Source organism: Betta splendens, chromosome 10 (genome assembly GCF_900634795.4).
Source record: "Betta splendens chromosome 10, fBetSpl5.4, whole genome shotgun sequence".
Taxonomy (NCBI): domain Eukaryota; kingdom Metazoa; phylum Chordata; class Actinopteri; order Anabantiformes; family Osphronemidae; genus Betta; species Betta splendens.
Genome location: NC_040890.2, coordinates 16,399,265 through 16,417,410, shown reverse-complemented (window position 1 = coordinate 16,417,410; position 18,146 = coordinate 16,399,265). Strand labels below are relative to the sequence as shown.

Sequence of the window (18,146 nt, the reverse complement as noted above, 5' to 3'; positions counted from 1 at the left end):
ATCTTAGCTTAGCTTAGTTTAGCTCCGCCCCCATGGATACACGCTACGCGCCGCCGCCAGCTGTAGTGTTACTGTGTGCGCTAACAGTAGCTGCTGCTGCTACCAGCTTCTGTTCAGACACAGCAAAGTACACAAGACACATGGAAACTACGTTAGACGGTCGCACGAACTCTAAATCACGGGTAATAAAACTTTCAACCTCGTCACTTGACACATTTCTGCAATACTGCAGTTAAATCCGTGTTCAGCTAACGGCTAACATCTGTTCCACACAGGGATATGCTTAAAGTTCCTAGAAGCGTAGGACATGATGGGAAGGTCGGGGGTGAGGGTGTGGCTGACGTCTTCGCTAATGCTGCTTTAGAAATGATTTTCATACTTGGGATGTTTTTGCAATTAGGAGTCAAATCATTAGACCTGAAGTAGAACTAAAGTTTCAGTAACTGGACATAGAAGGATTATAAAGTGAGGGACGCATCGTTTCAGGTTTTCTCCATTTAGGCATAATTATGTGTGTGACATGGAAGTTATGATGGCGCCCTTTAAAGGTTGTCCTTCTCGTCTCCCTGTTTCCGTCTCCAACGCAGAGAGGAAGTGTGTTCACAGAGTTTGTGGAGATAATAGCTTCGTCGGGGCCACGTGGAGCTCAGCCAACGATCTGTCCGGCCGAAGGAGCCGTTAAACCAAACACACCAGCACACACACGGGGACGCAGCGAATGCTAAATAAGGTGCACAGACGCCCAAAGCAGCGCCGGTGCGAGGCCTCAACAACACACAGCAAAACACAAGCCGCTAATGTGCCACCAGAGATCAGAGCACGGCCCAGTGTGACTGAGGAGGAGACCCAACTTTCCACCCATCATTTCCTAATCTGCCTGTGCTCAGATGGAGGGACAGGGAACCAGAGGAGGAGGGATTAGGAAGAAGGAAGGCAGGAGACAAAGGCCTCCATTATACCAGCGGCACCACAGTCAAAGCTCTCGCCATGTTTTTTCCATGTGATTTCAGTCAACACAATCAGTGGACTGGATCCCCCCGATTGGCAAAGTTCTCGTGTGGTGTTTTCGCTTACACGTAAACTCCAGTGAGCTGATCCTGTATCTGAATTCGCGCTGTCTGCGGCTGAACGCAGGGAAGTGGAGGGAGCCGTCGGACCGTCCGTCGCTTTGGAGGAGACGCCTCCTCTGCGGTGGATTCGGACGACGCGCTTTCAAATAACACATCGTTCCACATCAGACACGGCTTTGTGTCACATGCTGTGACTTCACATTCAAACGTGAAGCAACAGCCCAGTCCCGCTCCGACTGAGGATAATAAGCTTCTCGGAGGCTTGGAGGCAGTGGTGTAAACGAGTTTGACTGTTTAACAGCTGTGATTTGCTCTGGTCGGGCCTTCGCTCTGGTATTTGCTCCATCGCTGCTTCGCCGTTCACTCAGCTGGAGCTTATTCGGTGCAATTAGCTCAGCTATTTAAGGCCTAAGAAAATCATCTGTCATTCATTGTTTCATCAGTGTTACCTGGTGTTTCCCAGGGTTCTATTTGTTCCCGTTTGTCTTTTTGGATTTGTTATTTGTAAAGTCACCAAATCCTGTAACATGCCTTTAAAACCACTTACTTCATCTGTTCCTCCTGAATGACGTTAATGAGAATCACAGACATCATCCCAGTGTTCAATCAGCACCTTTGCGTTAAACCAGTGTCTTCTAACAGGCTTTTGAGGTGGCTGCAGTCAAACCTCTCCTCTCCTGACTCCAGGGTGTGAGCTAATTATACACCAGTATCTTATCAGCCCTTTATCTGAGACTGGAAGTATTTGTGAAAGCAATTAAGTGACCACCTAGGCAGGAATAACCTTTATGCTGATTTCCAGTGGGAGGCAGAGCCTATCGCTATCTAGCTCGTCTCCTGGGGAACCCTCGCCCAGCTCAGGTTTTAAGCTCAGACCTATTCGACTGTACAGCTTTTGCCAAAACAGAGAAACACGTGTCTAATATATGATAATATTATAACAAAAACTCATCATCTGGAGGCAGAAATTACTACAGGACTGGTAAATGGCATTAGCTTTAGCTGAGGTTAGCGTGTGTGTGTGTGTGTGTGTGTGTGTGTGTGTGTGTGTGTGTGTGTGTGTGTGTGTGTGTGTGTGTGTGCGTGTGTGCGTGTCTGGCAACAGATATGGACAAAGTTATGCTTTAGATTATTGCTCAGACACTTATTTGAGGTCTGAACAAACAAATATGTTTTTAAAGTTAAGGTTTTAAAACAATCTAAATGTAAATCGCTGGCGGGCAGCGCTGGACGGGGAGCCAGACTTGGTCAGCGGAGGAAATTCCCTGTGACAGCGTGATATTAATGTTTGCCCTCTGTGTGAGTGTGCGAGCGGCGAAGCGTGAAGCTGTAACTCCAGCCACTGGCTCAGTCCTGCATCACTGGATGAGGCTAATTAGCAGCACACTGTCCCCTCGCTGGTAAATATGGAGCGTCTGGGGAAGGAGTAATAAAGATGATGGGATTATGGGAAGGAAAGGGGAAATAAAAGGATGCGTTGGTGAGAGACACACACGACAAAGAGAGGAAGTCACAGATGAAAAGCAGAGCAGGAGACGGGGGAATGAGAGTGCAGTGGCAGCAGCTTTGTGGTGTGAGGACTTCAGCAGCGGCCAATTGTGTTCTCTTCACAAACGCCTGATGTCTCATTCTGTAACGCATGTTTTTCAGTTCTCTAGACACCAAAGAGGGGGAATAAATCACACTAACAGTTCCTGAGCAAAGAGTCAAAGCCTCAACCTCAAACGTTAACAACCAAACAGACGGTGCTTTCATGCACATGTACTGTAGCATCGTCTGAAATCAAAAAGATTATTCTGAGTGTCTCAACGTGTTGAGTCTGTGGAGGAAACATTTGCTTTGGTGACTGAGCCACTGTTTAATATTGTCCATAATTCTGACATTAAATGACGAGGACGTGAGTTTGTTATCATCAGATTTTCTCACTGGGATTCAGCGAGATCATCATCATCATCATCGGATCAATCTTCACCAAAATAAGAAATATAAACAAACTAAATATTTTAAAGCTGATGGAAATAGTCCTGAACACATGCATTAAAAGTGTAAAGCGGCTGTGATTGTGCTTTGAACCATCACATCACAAGAGAACTCCCACTTGTTCCGCGTGACTGACGGTGGGACGTGACTGGGCAGAGTGGAGTTCACCGCGCTGGTTCTGCTGGTGGTACGTTTGTTGGGCTCATGGCCGCACTGTCACCGCGCCGCGGCGGCTGAAACGGGATTTCTCCACTGGGAGGCGAGTCTGACTCACTTTGACAGGCTGCTGCCGCCCGCCCTGGACGGCCGACAGGGAGGAAACCTCAGGGCCGACCCAGGAAACACCACCCGGTCCCTCGGGAGGAGCCGCAGTTAGCTGCTAGAAGAAATAACTGCTGGTTTTCTTGCCCTGCAGCCACTGTGGGTCAGACATGAAGCAGAGAAGCAGCTTCTTTTCCTTCTCGTCTACCAGTTGTAACTTTAGTAAGTAATTAAGGGACCGCGTGCAGATATAAGTGACTGAAAACAAGCTGATCAAACCGATTGCAGACGCTGTTTTTTTTGTTAAGCTGGAAGAAGGGGACATAAAATCTGATGCTGTGATAAATAATAAGTGGTGTTTTCTCCTTCTCAGAGACTGCGATCATTGTGTGTTTGAAAAGATGCAGTTATACTGAACAATCCCAGGAGACTCCGAAAAAACAAAACATTCAGCAGTTCTTTCCTTAAAGCTTCGGAGAATTCCTCACAGACAGTACAATAAATGTGTTTACAGCAGAATCTGCGTCATAGTGTATAAATTATTAAACCAGCTGAAAGTCTGAGGCCTGGTGCGTCACCAAATGACAATGAAACTGATGTTTTAATTAGCCAGAGTCCCAGAATGATACTGAATTCCTCAGTTAGGCTTTTAGGCTTTGCAGTATTTATGAATTTTCCACTGTTCATTACTCCTGAGCCAAACGCGTTCCAATTTTTGACAATTGCAGGAAAATATCCCAAATGTATTAAAGTTCCTCATTTGGAGCCCTTTATTTAATGGGGAGGAAATTATTTCATTACCGTGTGACGTGTGTCTGCCGTGTTCGGGTTGTTCCCTCCTCCACCGATAGAGGGCAGCAGCTCCACTGCAACGTCAAGACGATCACCCAGGTCTTCTCCGTTGAATTGTGGATCCATAGAGGAAATGTTTGGAAATCTGTACTGTCTGTGTATGTGAAGATGATACTTGTTACACATACCGTAAGCTGCTGGATTGAGGAGCAGCCTGAGGGAAGTTTGCTCATGAGGTCCCATCCGTCATCTTTTGTCAATACTGATGTTGTCATTATTTTCAGTGAACCCTTTGCAGCATTTAAATTATTTTATATTCAGTCTTGACAAACTGATTGATGCCTTTGACAATGTTTTGTGTCATCCTGCTATTAAAGCATTAATCACTGAAGCTTACGCAGACTCCCCCAGGATGATGTATTAGGCTATTTGGAGAGATGGCTCAAAATAAAGAGACATGGCTAGAAACCAATATATGATCACAAAGTAGTTCATTAACATGACATATGAACCATGATAAAAGGGGAAGAGTTGCTGGGAAATAGCTGAAATATGCTGCAATGGGCTGTGAGCTGGTGAGAGTGAGTTTTTATTCTTGGGTGTGGGAAAGTCGCTGAGTTTATACAGAGAGCGCGTCTGCGGGCGAGATAAGGGACGAGAGAAACTTGCGCGCGCGCGCTCTCTCGCTCACTTCATCCACCGAGAGAGATGCGAGATAGCTAGGTTTGGGGGGAACCTAAGCGCGAGGCTGCCTCTCTCACAGGCTCCACGCGGACCAGGCTGCGTTGCGCCTCCGACTCTCAACTTTTTTACATTACAACTCCTCTGCAACTCTCACTTTTTATTGCCTGGCAGCGGAGGGATGGTTCCTGGAAGGAGGTCACACCCCAGCTGAGCATTTTCACCTTGGAAAGTTCGTGCGGCTGGTGAACGTCTCCGCGCGGAGTTTGTGAATGGGGAGCGTCTTTTGGAGACTTTTACGCATCGAGTTGAGTGACGCGCGGTTAGATGTTTTGCGAGATTTCGAGCGTCAAATCCCATTTTTAAATGTCTTCCAAATCTCCAATGGCAAAGGACCGTTTTAAGGGGATTATGATTGATCGGCTCTCTTGAGAGAAACTTTGTTGAACTTTATTCAAACAGCGAGTTTAATTCGATCCATCCTCGCTGCGCCTTTTTCTAATCCGACCGGCCTCTCTTGACCTTTTTCGGGATCCTTACTCAAACATACTCTGCTTCCCTGCGGATCTTTTTCATTCGCCCCACGTTGGAAGTCGCCTTGAGTGGATATCATGCCTCCGACCGGGACCGGGACGGAGAAGTGGGTCGCGCTCTGTCGGCTTTGGCTTGCGGTTTTCGCGCTGATGCTGTGCGCCGCTTCGGTCAATGGATGCCCGCACAAGTGCAGCTGCTCCGGGTCGCATGTGGACTGCCAGGGTCTGGGTTTGAAGACCGTGCCCAAAGGAATACCGAGGAACGCGGAGCGCCTGTGAGTGGGACTTTATCACAACTTCATTTATTCTTAACTTTGTTCCTACCTTCCTGAACGTTTATTATTAGGGATATCGCGAATTTCGGTGCATTTTATCATTATATCAGGTACAAGTTTTAGGTTGTGTGAATTAAAGTAAGGTGAAGCATCTTCAGCTTCTGAGCACGTTTAAAGCCACAGCTCACCTGCACATGGATGAGACGCGGTGACCTGCACCCAGTGGCCAAACAAAAACACGGAGATGAGGAACCTCTATGCTTCATGCTGCCTTCGGGTCATTTCAGACACCGTTCCTTCCTGAGGCAGACGCGGACACTGCTGCCACCTCCAGCCACATCTTGATACGTATACACACACACACACACACACACACACACACACACACACACACACACACACACACACACACCTCTGCTGCTGAGGTATGGAAGCGATTATGCATGATATGGGAGCAGCCGGAGCCCTGCAGGGGATCAACAACAGACCCAACCCTGCGACAACAAACACAATCAGTCGTCTGCAGCGGGACGGACGGACAGACGGACGTGGGGGTGACGCCCGTGGCCGTGGCCGCGTGCGCCGGGCACTGATTTCCCCGCGCTCGTTTCCATGCGTCTGTTTGTCTTGCCGTGTTCTGCCCGGCGTGGCCGCGTGCATCCGCGAGTGTGAACAATGAGCCCCGTACCTCCTCCGTCCCACAGGGCCGACGTGACCTCTCAGGACCTGTTGGCTTTTACACAGCAATCCCCTCAAGACATTTACACCCTAGGAAAATAAATAATTAGAGCAGGCTGTGATGGGGAGGTGGGATAACGGGGTCCCCTGACTCTCATCGGGGTCTCCGGGGTGGAATATTTGGGGGAGCAGCCCCCCCCTCCTGCCTTCTGCTCCAGAAACTATGTGTTTATGTTTCCCTGATTTATCCAGGTCAGTGTTTCAGCTGTGACTTTGGCCAGGAGCCGTCTCCCTCTCCTCCCTCGCTCGCCCGCTCCCCGCCTGCCTTCGTCTCTCACCAAATATATTTTAGGGAGGCTGAGATGGGAAACATTAAAATGAATGAGATTCCAGTTCTAAAGGTTATGGCAGATGGGAAACTTTTCAGGAAGGAGAGATGAACAATATTGCCCTGAGCAACAGGGATTTGGGCTCCACAACTCAGATGAAGAAAATCCCAGCAACAAAAGTGCCAAGTTTGTTAAGTTATGAGTAAAAAATAGATCCCAAAATTACCTTTTTAATTTAAAGTATGTCCAGAACTCTCTTAAAACTTTTAGAAATATGGATTATTCATTTTGTAAAAGTTTGTTCGTCATGATCCTCTATTTGTTAGAGAAGATTCATGTGATGAATGAATGCGTGACGGGCCCCATTTTTAATCTTTGTCGGGACCAAACGTCAGACTGAGCGCTCAGCCAAACGATGCCTTAATATTAAAATTAGTCGAGGAGTCGCACATATAATAATCTGTTATTTCAGAAGTTTCCTGGCAGTGCGGATTTATTAATGGCCTCAGGCAATGCAGTATCGCAGCGTTGAGGTAACTGGTTGGACACTGGTATGAATGGGTCCTGGCGCGGCCCAGTGCGAGAGACACTGGGGCTTACGAGCAAACGCCAGCGAACGCCTGTGTTTTTAATATCAGATTCTAACACTTGAAAGGTTTAAAAGACGCCTGAGAAGTTTGCAGCGTTCTCGTAAAAGTAATGGAAAACAGCGCAAGGCTGTGCTTTAGCTTTTGTAGTATTATTATAGGAATATGCAGCTCCGCTGAAATATCGGCGTTTTCGGCTGTAACTGCGTTTTCGGGCTCACGTTCTGCACAAGTGTTTAATCACGAAACAGGAGTTCTCGTCACCAGAGCTCCAACGAGCGCGGTGGACGTAGAAGTCGCGCCGCACCAGGATCCGCTCTCTTTATCGCTCCCCGGAGCCACGTGAGCCGAACGGACGCGTTCAGACAGACTCCAGAGGTGGAGGACAAACGCGGAGGGTCTCAGCGAGGTGAGGAGGCGTCTCTCCACAGGTTGAGGGAAGTCAGTAGAAAGAGGGCGAGCACAGGATACAGGGAACCTGGCTGCCTAGAAAGGAGCCAATCAATCAATGTAAACAACCAGTATGAGCCTTTAAACGCACACCTCCAGCATTTACTCTCTTTATTATTTGAATCCATCTGTCAAAACCGTAGAATCCCTCCAAGAGAATTGGTAAAGGTTAACGAAGGAGCCAAACACTGGTGGTCCCAGCTGCCGGTCACGCAGTCGCAGGCAGCCTGCGCAGATCGCCCCAGGCTCCGTAATGTCCTCCTCACAACGCCACTTGAGATCTCATTTGCATCTAATTTGAGTGGAGGATTTTAGGGGGGGGCTTAACGGGCTTAACGAGCTTAACGAGGCCGGGCAGAATGAACCGGAGGAGACGGGCGGCTTTTCTCTCCTGGGTCCAATTCACACCTGACCCAGAGGCCGTGCACACGCACACACACACACACACACACACACACACACACACACACACACACACACACACACACACACACACACACACACACACACACACACACACACACACATTCCAAAGTGTTTCCCAAACCACTGTGAAATGTGGGAGAATTGACCAACGTGCACTAGAGGGGGGTTGAGCTGCAATATGTGTGTGTGTGTGTGTGTGTGTGTGTGTGTGTGTGTGTGGTCAACTCACTGTCTGTGTCAGTGTGTGCAAGCAGTTGAATGAGTTTACGGCTGGAAGCAACAAGTTTCTGGAGTCAACTTTACACAAACTAATTTAGATTTTAACGGCCCATTTTTCTGCTGCTTCGCTGAAGGCACTTTGAGGACGATCTGGCAAGATGTTTACAAGCAACACCTTCGCTGCGTTCTGAGTTCTGCGTTCTGCTGGAACGTCTCCGCTACAACAGCCTTTAGCCCCGGCTTCTTCTCTGTCACATTCCCTCTCCTTTTACCTCTGTGGCCGTTTCTGCACCCCTGCGACCTCCGCCTACACACACACACACACACACACACACACACACACACACACACACACACACACACCTTTGATTTGCCAGCAGCATCTCTCCAGTCGGGTTTTCACAGCTCCCATTTCCTCTCAGCTTGCCAACCTACCACAGTGCACGCAACAGTCGGATCCTGCCGCTGTGCGAGTGTGAGTGTAGTGTGTTCCTTGTGTTAAATAAACACACATGACCCCCACACAAACACACACTCCAGGCTTGGCTCCTGGCTCTCATCAAGGCTTGGTGTTGATTGGACAGTGGACGCTATAACCGCCACACCCTTAGCTATGAACCGGCACACCATGGTGGGACTGTGTGTGTGTGTGTGTGTGTGTGTGTGTGTGTGTGTGTGTGTGTGTGTGTGTGTGTGTGTGTGTGTGTGTGTGTGCAATGCTTGGAAACTCCATAACTAACCTGTCCATGTAACACACCAAATCAGCTCCCGTCCTCTAAATTTAGAACAATTTGATTGTATCAATAACAACGTGTAATCGCTGGCCGTGCTCCGTTAAGCTGCGGTCTGCGTTCCCCCCTCAAGTCATTGCAAATATTATTGTACACAGCGCTAGCCACACCTAAGCTGCCTGATAAACCCATGGCTTCCCCGCCGTTTTGATCAGCCACATGAATTTCCACTTAGCCGCCGCTTTGGGATCATTCCCGCTCCTGATGAAAGCGCGGAGCTAATTAGCGGCGTATTTAGTTTGCGCGGCGTCTATGTATACACTCTGTAGTGAGTTAAGCTGCAGTCAGCACTGGTGCTCTGGTAACGCTTGAATAGAAGCCATCATTCAATGAAGAGGCTGCTTTACTGTTATCGTGGCTATGATGGTGATGTAATACATCTGAGGGGCGGCCCAGTGTTATTGCTATAGCAGACGGGCCTAAACTAAGAAGTCAAAAACCACAATGAGCTTGCTGTTCTCAAGCAGCCTCTTAATGTCATGCCTATCGTCTGTGGCCATCTTGCGGTAACAATTTTGGTCCCTTCCACCGATGTTTGATTCAGTTATGGTTTGCCAAAAGGCAGCAGCGCCGTATAGGCTCCAGTTGTAGGTCAGTGGGTGATGGTTCCTTCCTCCGCCGTGCGGGCGGGCGTGCGACCTTTGCGTTTAATGACCCTGACTTTGCCAGCGAGGCGTCCAGCTGGCACCGACGCCGGCGCTGCCCTCCTGAGGAGCTCAGAGACGACGCGGAGCGCGACGGCACACGCCAGCGCCGCCATCACGGCCAAAACCAACCAAAACCAACCAAAACCAACCAATCCAAACAAACTGCAATCTGGTCCAGATTACAGCACCTTTGGGTCCAGAGCAACGTGACGGACGGGAGGGACGACGGTCCGATGGTCAGCTTCTCATTCATATTCAACACAAAATACTGTACAATGCATGCACAGAGGCGCACAGAAGGACCTATGCATGCGTTCACACACTCGCTCCCACTGTAGACGGTGGAAACTTTGACGTACGACAGCGCGAGCAAAGGAGACGTGTCACATAGAAACACGCTCGACTCCCGAAAACCTTCTGTGACGCTGAAACAGAAGCCATCAGCCTGGAGGAGTGTGTGTGTGTGTGTGTGTGTGTGTGTGTGTGTGTGTGTGTGTGTGTGTGTGTGTGTGCGCGCGCAGTATGTTTGGAGTTGTTTGATCTTCACAAGCCATGCCACTGTTTTGTTAGGGCCACTGTCACCAAAGCAACACATTACGTCCTTTCCTGCAGGGACTTTCTTTGCTCAGTGTGTGTTTCTGTGGCTGGAAGCTTGAAACAGTCGCGTTTCTCCGTCTCTGTCGTTCAAACGCTTCGTCTCTACCTTTTACTCTGCTCTCATCCTTCTTCTCATCCTCTCGTTCAGTCGCTGTTTTTTTATGACTTGGCCTTCGTTAAAGAGGCAGCAGTGCTTGTTCGCGTGGAGTGGCCTCTCAGAGGCCAGATCACCACCCCCACCCCACCCCCACCCCCACCTGCCCCCCATTCACGTACAGTACAGCAGCAGTGAGTCCAGACAAAGGCGATGGCATGAAGGGAAGCGCTAACCAAACACAGGGCTGGCTTTACTGGGCTTTTGGCTTGACTTTAGAAGAAGGGACGCTCGCAGGCGACTCCCTAATGTGGTCAAGCCTCCGTGGTTAACAGCAACACCAAACTCTGAACTTGCTGGGGCATTAACATCGAATAAAGACAATAAGGGGGAGAGAAATGGATCGTGACAGGCATAAAAACAAAGCAGTGGAGGATAAAACACAGAGGAGAGACACATTACTCCTAACAAACTCTGACCAGTCTGGAGCAGTGAGTAGCTTAAGTCACAAGAGTGGGTTTAAAGTAGGGAAATAGTTCAAAAAAGGTGAAAAAACAAAAGGGAGGAAGTCAAAGACTGACAGTAAAATCACTTCATCTCCTTCACTGAGTCACTGACTCATGTCCCACGTTTCCAAAGACATATTTTAGCGTCCTAGACACAAGCCAGCATCATATTTATAGAAACGCAGCAATTTTTTTATTTATTGTGTCAAATGTGTGGTAGGAAACAGTGGCCGGATCAAAGTTTGACTGTCAGGCGCCTGAATGCCTCATGCGGAGCCTACGCCAGCAACAATGTGCAGCAGTGGGACTCGCTGCAGCTGCAAACCTCCTCCCACCAGCACAGCCATTGTCTTCCACACACATTTACTCCAGTGGCGTTTGGCAAACATTTGCTCCTGCTGTGTAAATTCCACTGCAGCTCCACGGACTTGTTGTGCGTGCTCATATAGGTGCCCACGGAAAAGTTCCCTTGCTTTCAGCTCAAATGCACTGAAACTGATGGATTTTACTGAAAAACAGACTGAGGTGGACTCGACGATGCGCACCTTTAGCCTTGGACTTGTGTTCTTGTAGAAATGAGTGCTGTGCATCATAGAGGTCGTTCATTTCCTATTAGGGTGATCAGGAATCAGCAGGCTTTGTTCCATCCAAAGATTCTCATCAATGAACAGCAGCTGTGCTGAAGCGGAAGCACGATGCCGCTCTGTGAGTTTGGTGACAGACACTTTGTAGATTGTGCAGCTCAAAGGGAAAGGAAAGAGGCCATTAGGATTCCTTGCGTAACTGGGAGATTTGGAGAGCGAAATTGAGCATACCTATCTCGGGGAGAGAAGAATGCAGAGCAAGACGGGAGGAATGAGAAAGTGAAGCGGTACTAGAGCTTTGTAGAAAATAACAGGAGATTAGGACAGGAAGCAAATGCATTTGGAAATGAAGCATTGGGCAGACAAGAGCGAGGGGTGAAGGGGAAAGGATGGAGGAGATGGAGCGATAACACAGCAGGAGGAAATGTCACAGCGCTGGAGACAGAAACTACTCGTTTATTGTACTTCACTGTTGTGTTGTACGGATCGAGGTGGGGGATCGAAGGCAACACCACTGAAACGCAGCATTTAAACTGGCAGATGCTGAATGGTCACAGTATACTGTGGTGGTGGGTCCAACAGATCCCTCTGAGCTCCTGGGAGTCTTTGTCACCTGATCTGTCATTTGTTTAACATTCCTCCCTGATAGTTATTACATGTATAGTGTAGCCAGTCAATAAAGCTGTGCTATAAGTGAATGAGCTTTCATTCAGCCACAAGTGTGTGTGTGTGTGTGTGTGTGTGTGTGTGTGTGTGTGTGTGTGTGTGTGTGTGTGTGTGTGTGTATTAAATCCCCTGCACACCTGCTGTTTGCATTCTTGTCTTATCCCCTCTTTGCAAACACACACACACACACACACACACACACACACACACACACACACACACACACACACACACACACCTGTAATGGAAACAAACAGGGTTTGGACCTTTTGTTGTCTGCTGACAGCTGGTCAGTTAAATTTGAAGCGGATCTTTACTGCTGAGTGGTTTGAAAACACAAACCTCCACAGACCAGGTGCATTAACATGGCCGCCTCCTCGTCCATGTATTTTCCATACAGGCCCTTTTGAAGCACCAATTCTGCAAAACCGGGAGTTTTGTATCATTAAGTTTAAGTGCAAATCAGTTTTCCTGTAACGTGTAACTGTCTGTGGGACGACGGAGCTCTGAGTGCTTCGTTAGCAGCTCGTTGCAGGACGTGACGCAAACATCCACGCCTGCATTAAACAACAAGATGCTTTGCTTCGTTCACACTCGAGCTCAGCTGGATGTTACTCATCCAGAGAACAAACACCACCTGAAGGCAGACCCGCGTTAGGACTAGTTCCCGCTGTGTTACTGTGGCTGATGAGGCCCAGTCACCAGCTGTGGTGATCTGCTGACTGCTGCATGTCCAGCAGGTGCAAAGATACTTCACTATTAATCACTTCACGCACTCCCAGCTGCTGCGGCGTCAACCTACTGTACGGCTCAGTCTTTTGCTTTTTGTTGATATAGTTACATTAGATTATTACTCTTGTGACGCATACGGTCAATGCAACAATTATTAGCTTGTTCCACAGTCATTCAGTGAACTCCATTGTAACATTATTCGTGTATTTGATGTGGACCTTGGCGGCTTCAGCTTTTTGCCTGTGATGTTCGATAAGACGGCGCCATCACGCGCCACCTGGTCCTCCGGCGTCCATGTTTGTTTGGCTCCGGAGCCGTTTCCCTGGTGAGAACACAAGTTTCCACAGCCAACGAGAGAAAGATGGAGATAAGGTGGAGGAGATTGGGAGAGAACACAAAGTAGAAGGAGCGCGGTAGGAAAATGTAGCCGACTGTAAAGGAGCAGCAGATTGAGATAAAAGAGGGGGAGATTATGGGGGAGAGAAAAATAGAATAAGGCAAAGAATAAAGTGTTTAGTCAACTGTGGAACAGAGGAAGATAAGACGTGAGAGATTGAGCGAAGGCGAGACACTGTAAAAAGGGGAGATTAGAGGGAAAAGACGGGCTGGGAACGCGAGGGCGAAGCAGTGACGCTGAAGGCCAGCGGGTGAGGTTCAAGATGAATGGGGATAAATGAGGAGCTGAAAGGCTGGAGCCAAATGCGGAGCGATAAGCAGGGACGCGTAACGGAGGGGTAAGACAGGGAGCGGAGCACAAACACGGGCTGATGGGGAGCAGATGTGCGCCGCCTCCGAGTCGCTGCAAGGTGAGCGGATGCTTAAGAGTCCAGATCAGCGCCGGGACCCAAACGCCTCTGTCCGCAGGAGGCAAGAAAAGTCAACCGTGAGCGAGCGTGAATCCGAGGCGCTGGCGGCTGCGACGGTGGAGTCGGGTGTGAATGACGCCGCGTGGCCTGGAATCAGAACGGGGTCCGGTCCCTGGGGGGCGCCGGGAAGACGGACGAGACGCCGTCGCCGCTCTCTTCCAGGGGTTTTGAATTGATGTTTCCCAACTTCTTGAATCGCGATGACGCCGGATGATGAACGGCTGCGACTTTCATTAGGTTCCACTGTCGACGCTTCAGATTCAGAGCTCACTGTGGTTATTTGTATTTATGTTTGATGAATCCAGTTGACAGGATATGGATGAGGACAGATGTGCAGAGCGACGTCCAACACGTTGCTAAAACGCGACCTGACAGCCTGACAGTAACGCTGCTGAGTGAGCGCGTGCACATACAAATATAGCATTAAACACTGCTCTACTCATCAGCTCTGGCCTCGTGGCCCAGCTCCGACTCTCTGTGTGCTAAATGCTTCACTGTATGCAGCCGGCTCTGTCTGGGCCGTGTAGTTGGAAACAGCTGTAAGTGGAAATGAGATTGATGATAGTGGTGACAATGAAGCCAACAATAAAGTTGTGGGCTGTAAAAGTGAAAGAATGAGCTTAAAGAAAATGAAATGCTCCATAAATGTCAGGGAAACTGCAGCGTCATGTGGGTTTGTCGCTACCAAGGACCTCGTTACGTTACAAACGGTACCTTAGTTGGTTGTTAGTTAATTAACAGGAATCTCTCCTTTTCTGCTGCTTGTGCTGGAGTCAGCGTGTGTTACATGCACTCTGTTCCTGTTGTATCAGTGCAGATACTGGAGCTGTTCATCGTCGCGTACCCCTGTGGACTGAAGCTCATGTCTGTCCCCTGTGTCAGAGTATGGCTCCTATTAGCGGCCTCGCTGTGGCAGCTTGGAGGCCGTTTGAAATCTAATATGGTCTTAAATCAGATTTATAAATGTTTAGGTGTATTATGAATAACACACGCAGGCTGCCCTGGCAAAACCTGGCTCTGTTTATGCATGTGTGTGTGTGTGTGTGTGTGTGTGTGTGTGTGTGTGTGTGTGTGTGTGTGTGTGTGTGTGTGTGTGTGTGTGTGTGTGTGTGTGTGTGTTGTTTGTGTGTGTGTGAACTGGAAACACTGTCTGTGTGAGTGTTTTTTCTTCTTGCCCTAATTCCTCCAGTGCGACAGCGTTTCAATAAACAGCGTATCCGTATAAAGGGAGCCAGTCTACACACACACACACACACACACACACACACACACACACACACACACACACACACACACACACACACAGTTCATATCGCCGTATGTATACCTTGTGTAGCTCTAGTTAAAACAGATTGAATGACAGCCAGGAAACACGATAACTTTTAAACTGATGATGGAAAGAGAAAATTATTTCACCCCTCTTCCCGTTTCTTTGGTGGAGAAGCCGCTTCTCTGTGTTTTGCAGCAGCAGGAGCCTGTTCGGCTGTGGATGCGCCGTGTTTGTGTGTCGGTGCCTGTTTGTTTGTATGTGTGTGTGTGTGTGTGTGTGTGTGTGTGTGTGTGTGTGTGTGTGTGTGTGTGTGTGTGTGTGTGTGTGTGTGTGTGTGTGTGTGTGTGGGCTCGTATGCTGTGGTGGATTCTCACGCTCTGTACCAACTGTCACATTCGCTAATTTGCCTGAGCGAGAACACACATGCAGACACACACATGCAGACACACACATGGACTCCAGCGGTTCCCACATTCGCCTCATTTAGCATTTTATGACAACACTGTGTTTTTGAGATAAACTTGGGTACGTTGTTAACTGGACTGTTTAATTGATCTAATTAGCTTTTTTTTGGCTTCTTTGCAGGGATCTGAACAGGAACAACATCACCAGAATCACTAAAGTGGACTTCTCTGGCATCAAGAACCTCCGGATTCTGTAAGCTCGTTTCCTTTGTCATCATCCTGTAACCGAGATCACACACTGATAACGGTTCAATAAATGTGTAGGTTTATCAGTTGCACCGTGTGGTCACATAGAACCAGCCTTGTCACAGCTTCCGCTCGCTTCGTCCCAGTTGCGTCACGTATGTTTTCCACCCGCACAAACGCTCACATCCAGCAGCAATTAGGCAAAACCTGTCTCCTCTAATGGGCCCATGTGTGGCTATAGAGAAAGGAAGTCTGTAAAATAAAAGTTCCCCTGTAGCAGAGAATGGAAGTGCGGTGCCCAGTGATAGGAATCCAGTGATTAGCGAATGTTTGAATGCTTAAGTAGAAAACCGGGGTGACTTTTACTTGTTCAAGTCACACAACACATTTCACAACACATTGTTCAGTTGATGCAGAGATTAAACTAGACAAAATGTTTACGACGAGTATGAGTAATTAGCAGCTATTACCATTTGTCATATGTGACCCTGGTCATATACTGTGAACTAGGCTAAAGGTCATAGTCATGACTGAGACCTCTGTAGAGACCTATCTGTACAGAATCCTGCTTTTTGGAGCCCCAGATATTTGCTAAGACCGAGCCGGCCGATCACCGATCCATTTCAAAGCAAGCTCACGTCCAAGCGCGCGGCTGTCAGCGAACAGGCACGTTATTGTCCTCGTCTGTCAAGTCTCCTAATTGAATCCCAGAGCTCCTCCGCTTCAAGCGGCTGATGTTTGTATTTGTGTCCGCGTGTGTGCACGCGTCCACGCGTGTTTGTGTGCGTGAGCCGTAATAACTATAATCACCGCTGGCTGCATGCAGCTTCCCTCCTCGCTGCGTTCTAACCAGAGCCGAGGATAAAATACACCGGCACAAGCTGTGCCGAGGAGTGGAAGCAGGTTTGTGCGTTGGTTAAACACAGCCGTGAACGTGCACCTCCTGCACGGGAGCGGGAGCGACAGGCACGTGTACCGGTTCCGGCCCGGGTGCGAAGGAGCAGGAGGCCCCGCGGCTGCTTTCATGTGGCCGCCGTCACATCTCCCCACTTTAAATCTCCCGAAGGAGCGGAGGACGCGTCCTGGGAACGAGCGAGCGTCTGAGGAAGTCCAGTCGGACGACGTCGGAGTCGCCCTCGTGCGCTGCACACGGAGCGAACGCTGAACTCGACCTCCTTCTCACACACACTGCGCTCACGTAAATGCTAGTAATTATTCACAATTACTCTTGTAAAAACATTCGCTGCCATTACACATAAACCGGCTTCCACATAAACCAACCAATTCCACTAGTATGAAAACACAATAATGAGGTTTCCTAGTAGAATATTAAAATATATATTATTAGAGAACAAAATAAATGGACACATTTATTGCTGAGGTCAGGACCTTCACAGAAGACACTGTGAGAGACTGTAGGTTTATGTGTCGCCTGAAAAGTCATTTATAAAGTAATTCATATTTTATAGTGATTCATCATCTTATACTTAACCTATTTCCTGTCCTGTGTGTTAATGTGGAGCCAGGCTGCAGCGTTTTGAACCATAAATTCCCTACAAACAATTTTGTGAAATGACTCTGAAGTCTTAATAGGCTTCAGTCGTCAGTTCTCTGATTAAAGCAGCAGTGCTGATGTTCTTACATTGAAGCCGTGGAGCTGTCTTGTTATTATCTGAATGCCGTCTGCGTGCACAACACTTAGCGTAATGCGCTTGGCAGCATTACGTTGCAAGATTCCTTCCAGATTGTGGCGAAATTGAATGATCCCAAACAAATTCGGGGAAGTGTAGGTGAAAACGTGGAATTGATATTTAGCGTTTGGCTGCAGAGAGTCAGTGCGGTTTCGTCCTGTGTGTCAGGTCTGACGTCTTTGCTCTGTGATACCAGACCCCCCACGCGTGAAATCAATACATGTTTTTGCTCTTTGCAACATTTCCGTGTCGATGACTAATGCCTGATACAAACCAATACAAAAGCAATACCTCATCTGAATAAACTGCCAGCACCGACTCCCACACCATCTGTTTGGCTTAACGTCGCTTGCCTTTTTAAACCCCATTCAATAAATCTTTGTGTGGTCAAACCCTCATTTGGACAAATAAACTCCGATAGTTACTCATAGTTATGTCTCGATTTAGGTTTTTCCACAGGTTTATGAGATATGTTTTTCTCTCAGGGTGGAGAAGTCTAGCTCAACTAGAAGAAACACGTTAATCAATGCAGGCAGGACTGGACTCATGACTGATGGGCTGGAATTAGCTTTGTGCGCGTGCTTGTGTTGGTTGCTACTGGGCCATCAGTGTGCGTTCATGTTTACAGTGTGGACGCATTAGTGCTGCTGGTGTGTGTCTGCGTTTGTAACTAAACCAGGTTATGACTGTGTGTCTGAGCATCACCAGATTATTTGTGTCTTTAAACGTGTGTGTCTTTAAAGCGACAGGGTGAGAGTCATGGATTAATGG

General features: G+C 48.3%; 1 protein-coding gene across 1 annotated transcript in view; it reads left to right on the top strand.

Annotated features, from left to right (window-relative positions):
• Window positions 1-4,847: 4,847 nt before the first annotated feature.
• The window catches only part of slit3 (slit homolog 3 (Drosophila)), a 155,263-nt gene continuing 141,964 nt past the window's right edge, over window positions 4,848-18,146 (top strand). The window contains exons 1-2 of the mRNA XM_029164733.3: window positions 4,848-5,592; window positions 15,620-15,691. Of these exons, the coding sequence (XP_029020566.1) occupies window positions 5,396-5,592; window positions 15,620-15,691 (269 nt within the window). The 5' untranslated portion in view covers window positions 4,848-5,395. The remainder of the gene's footprint in view (window positions 5,593-15,619; window positions 15,692-18,146) is intronic.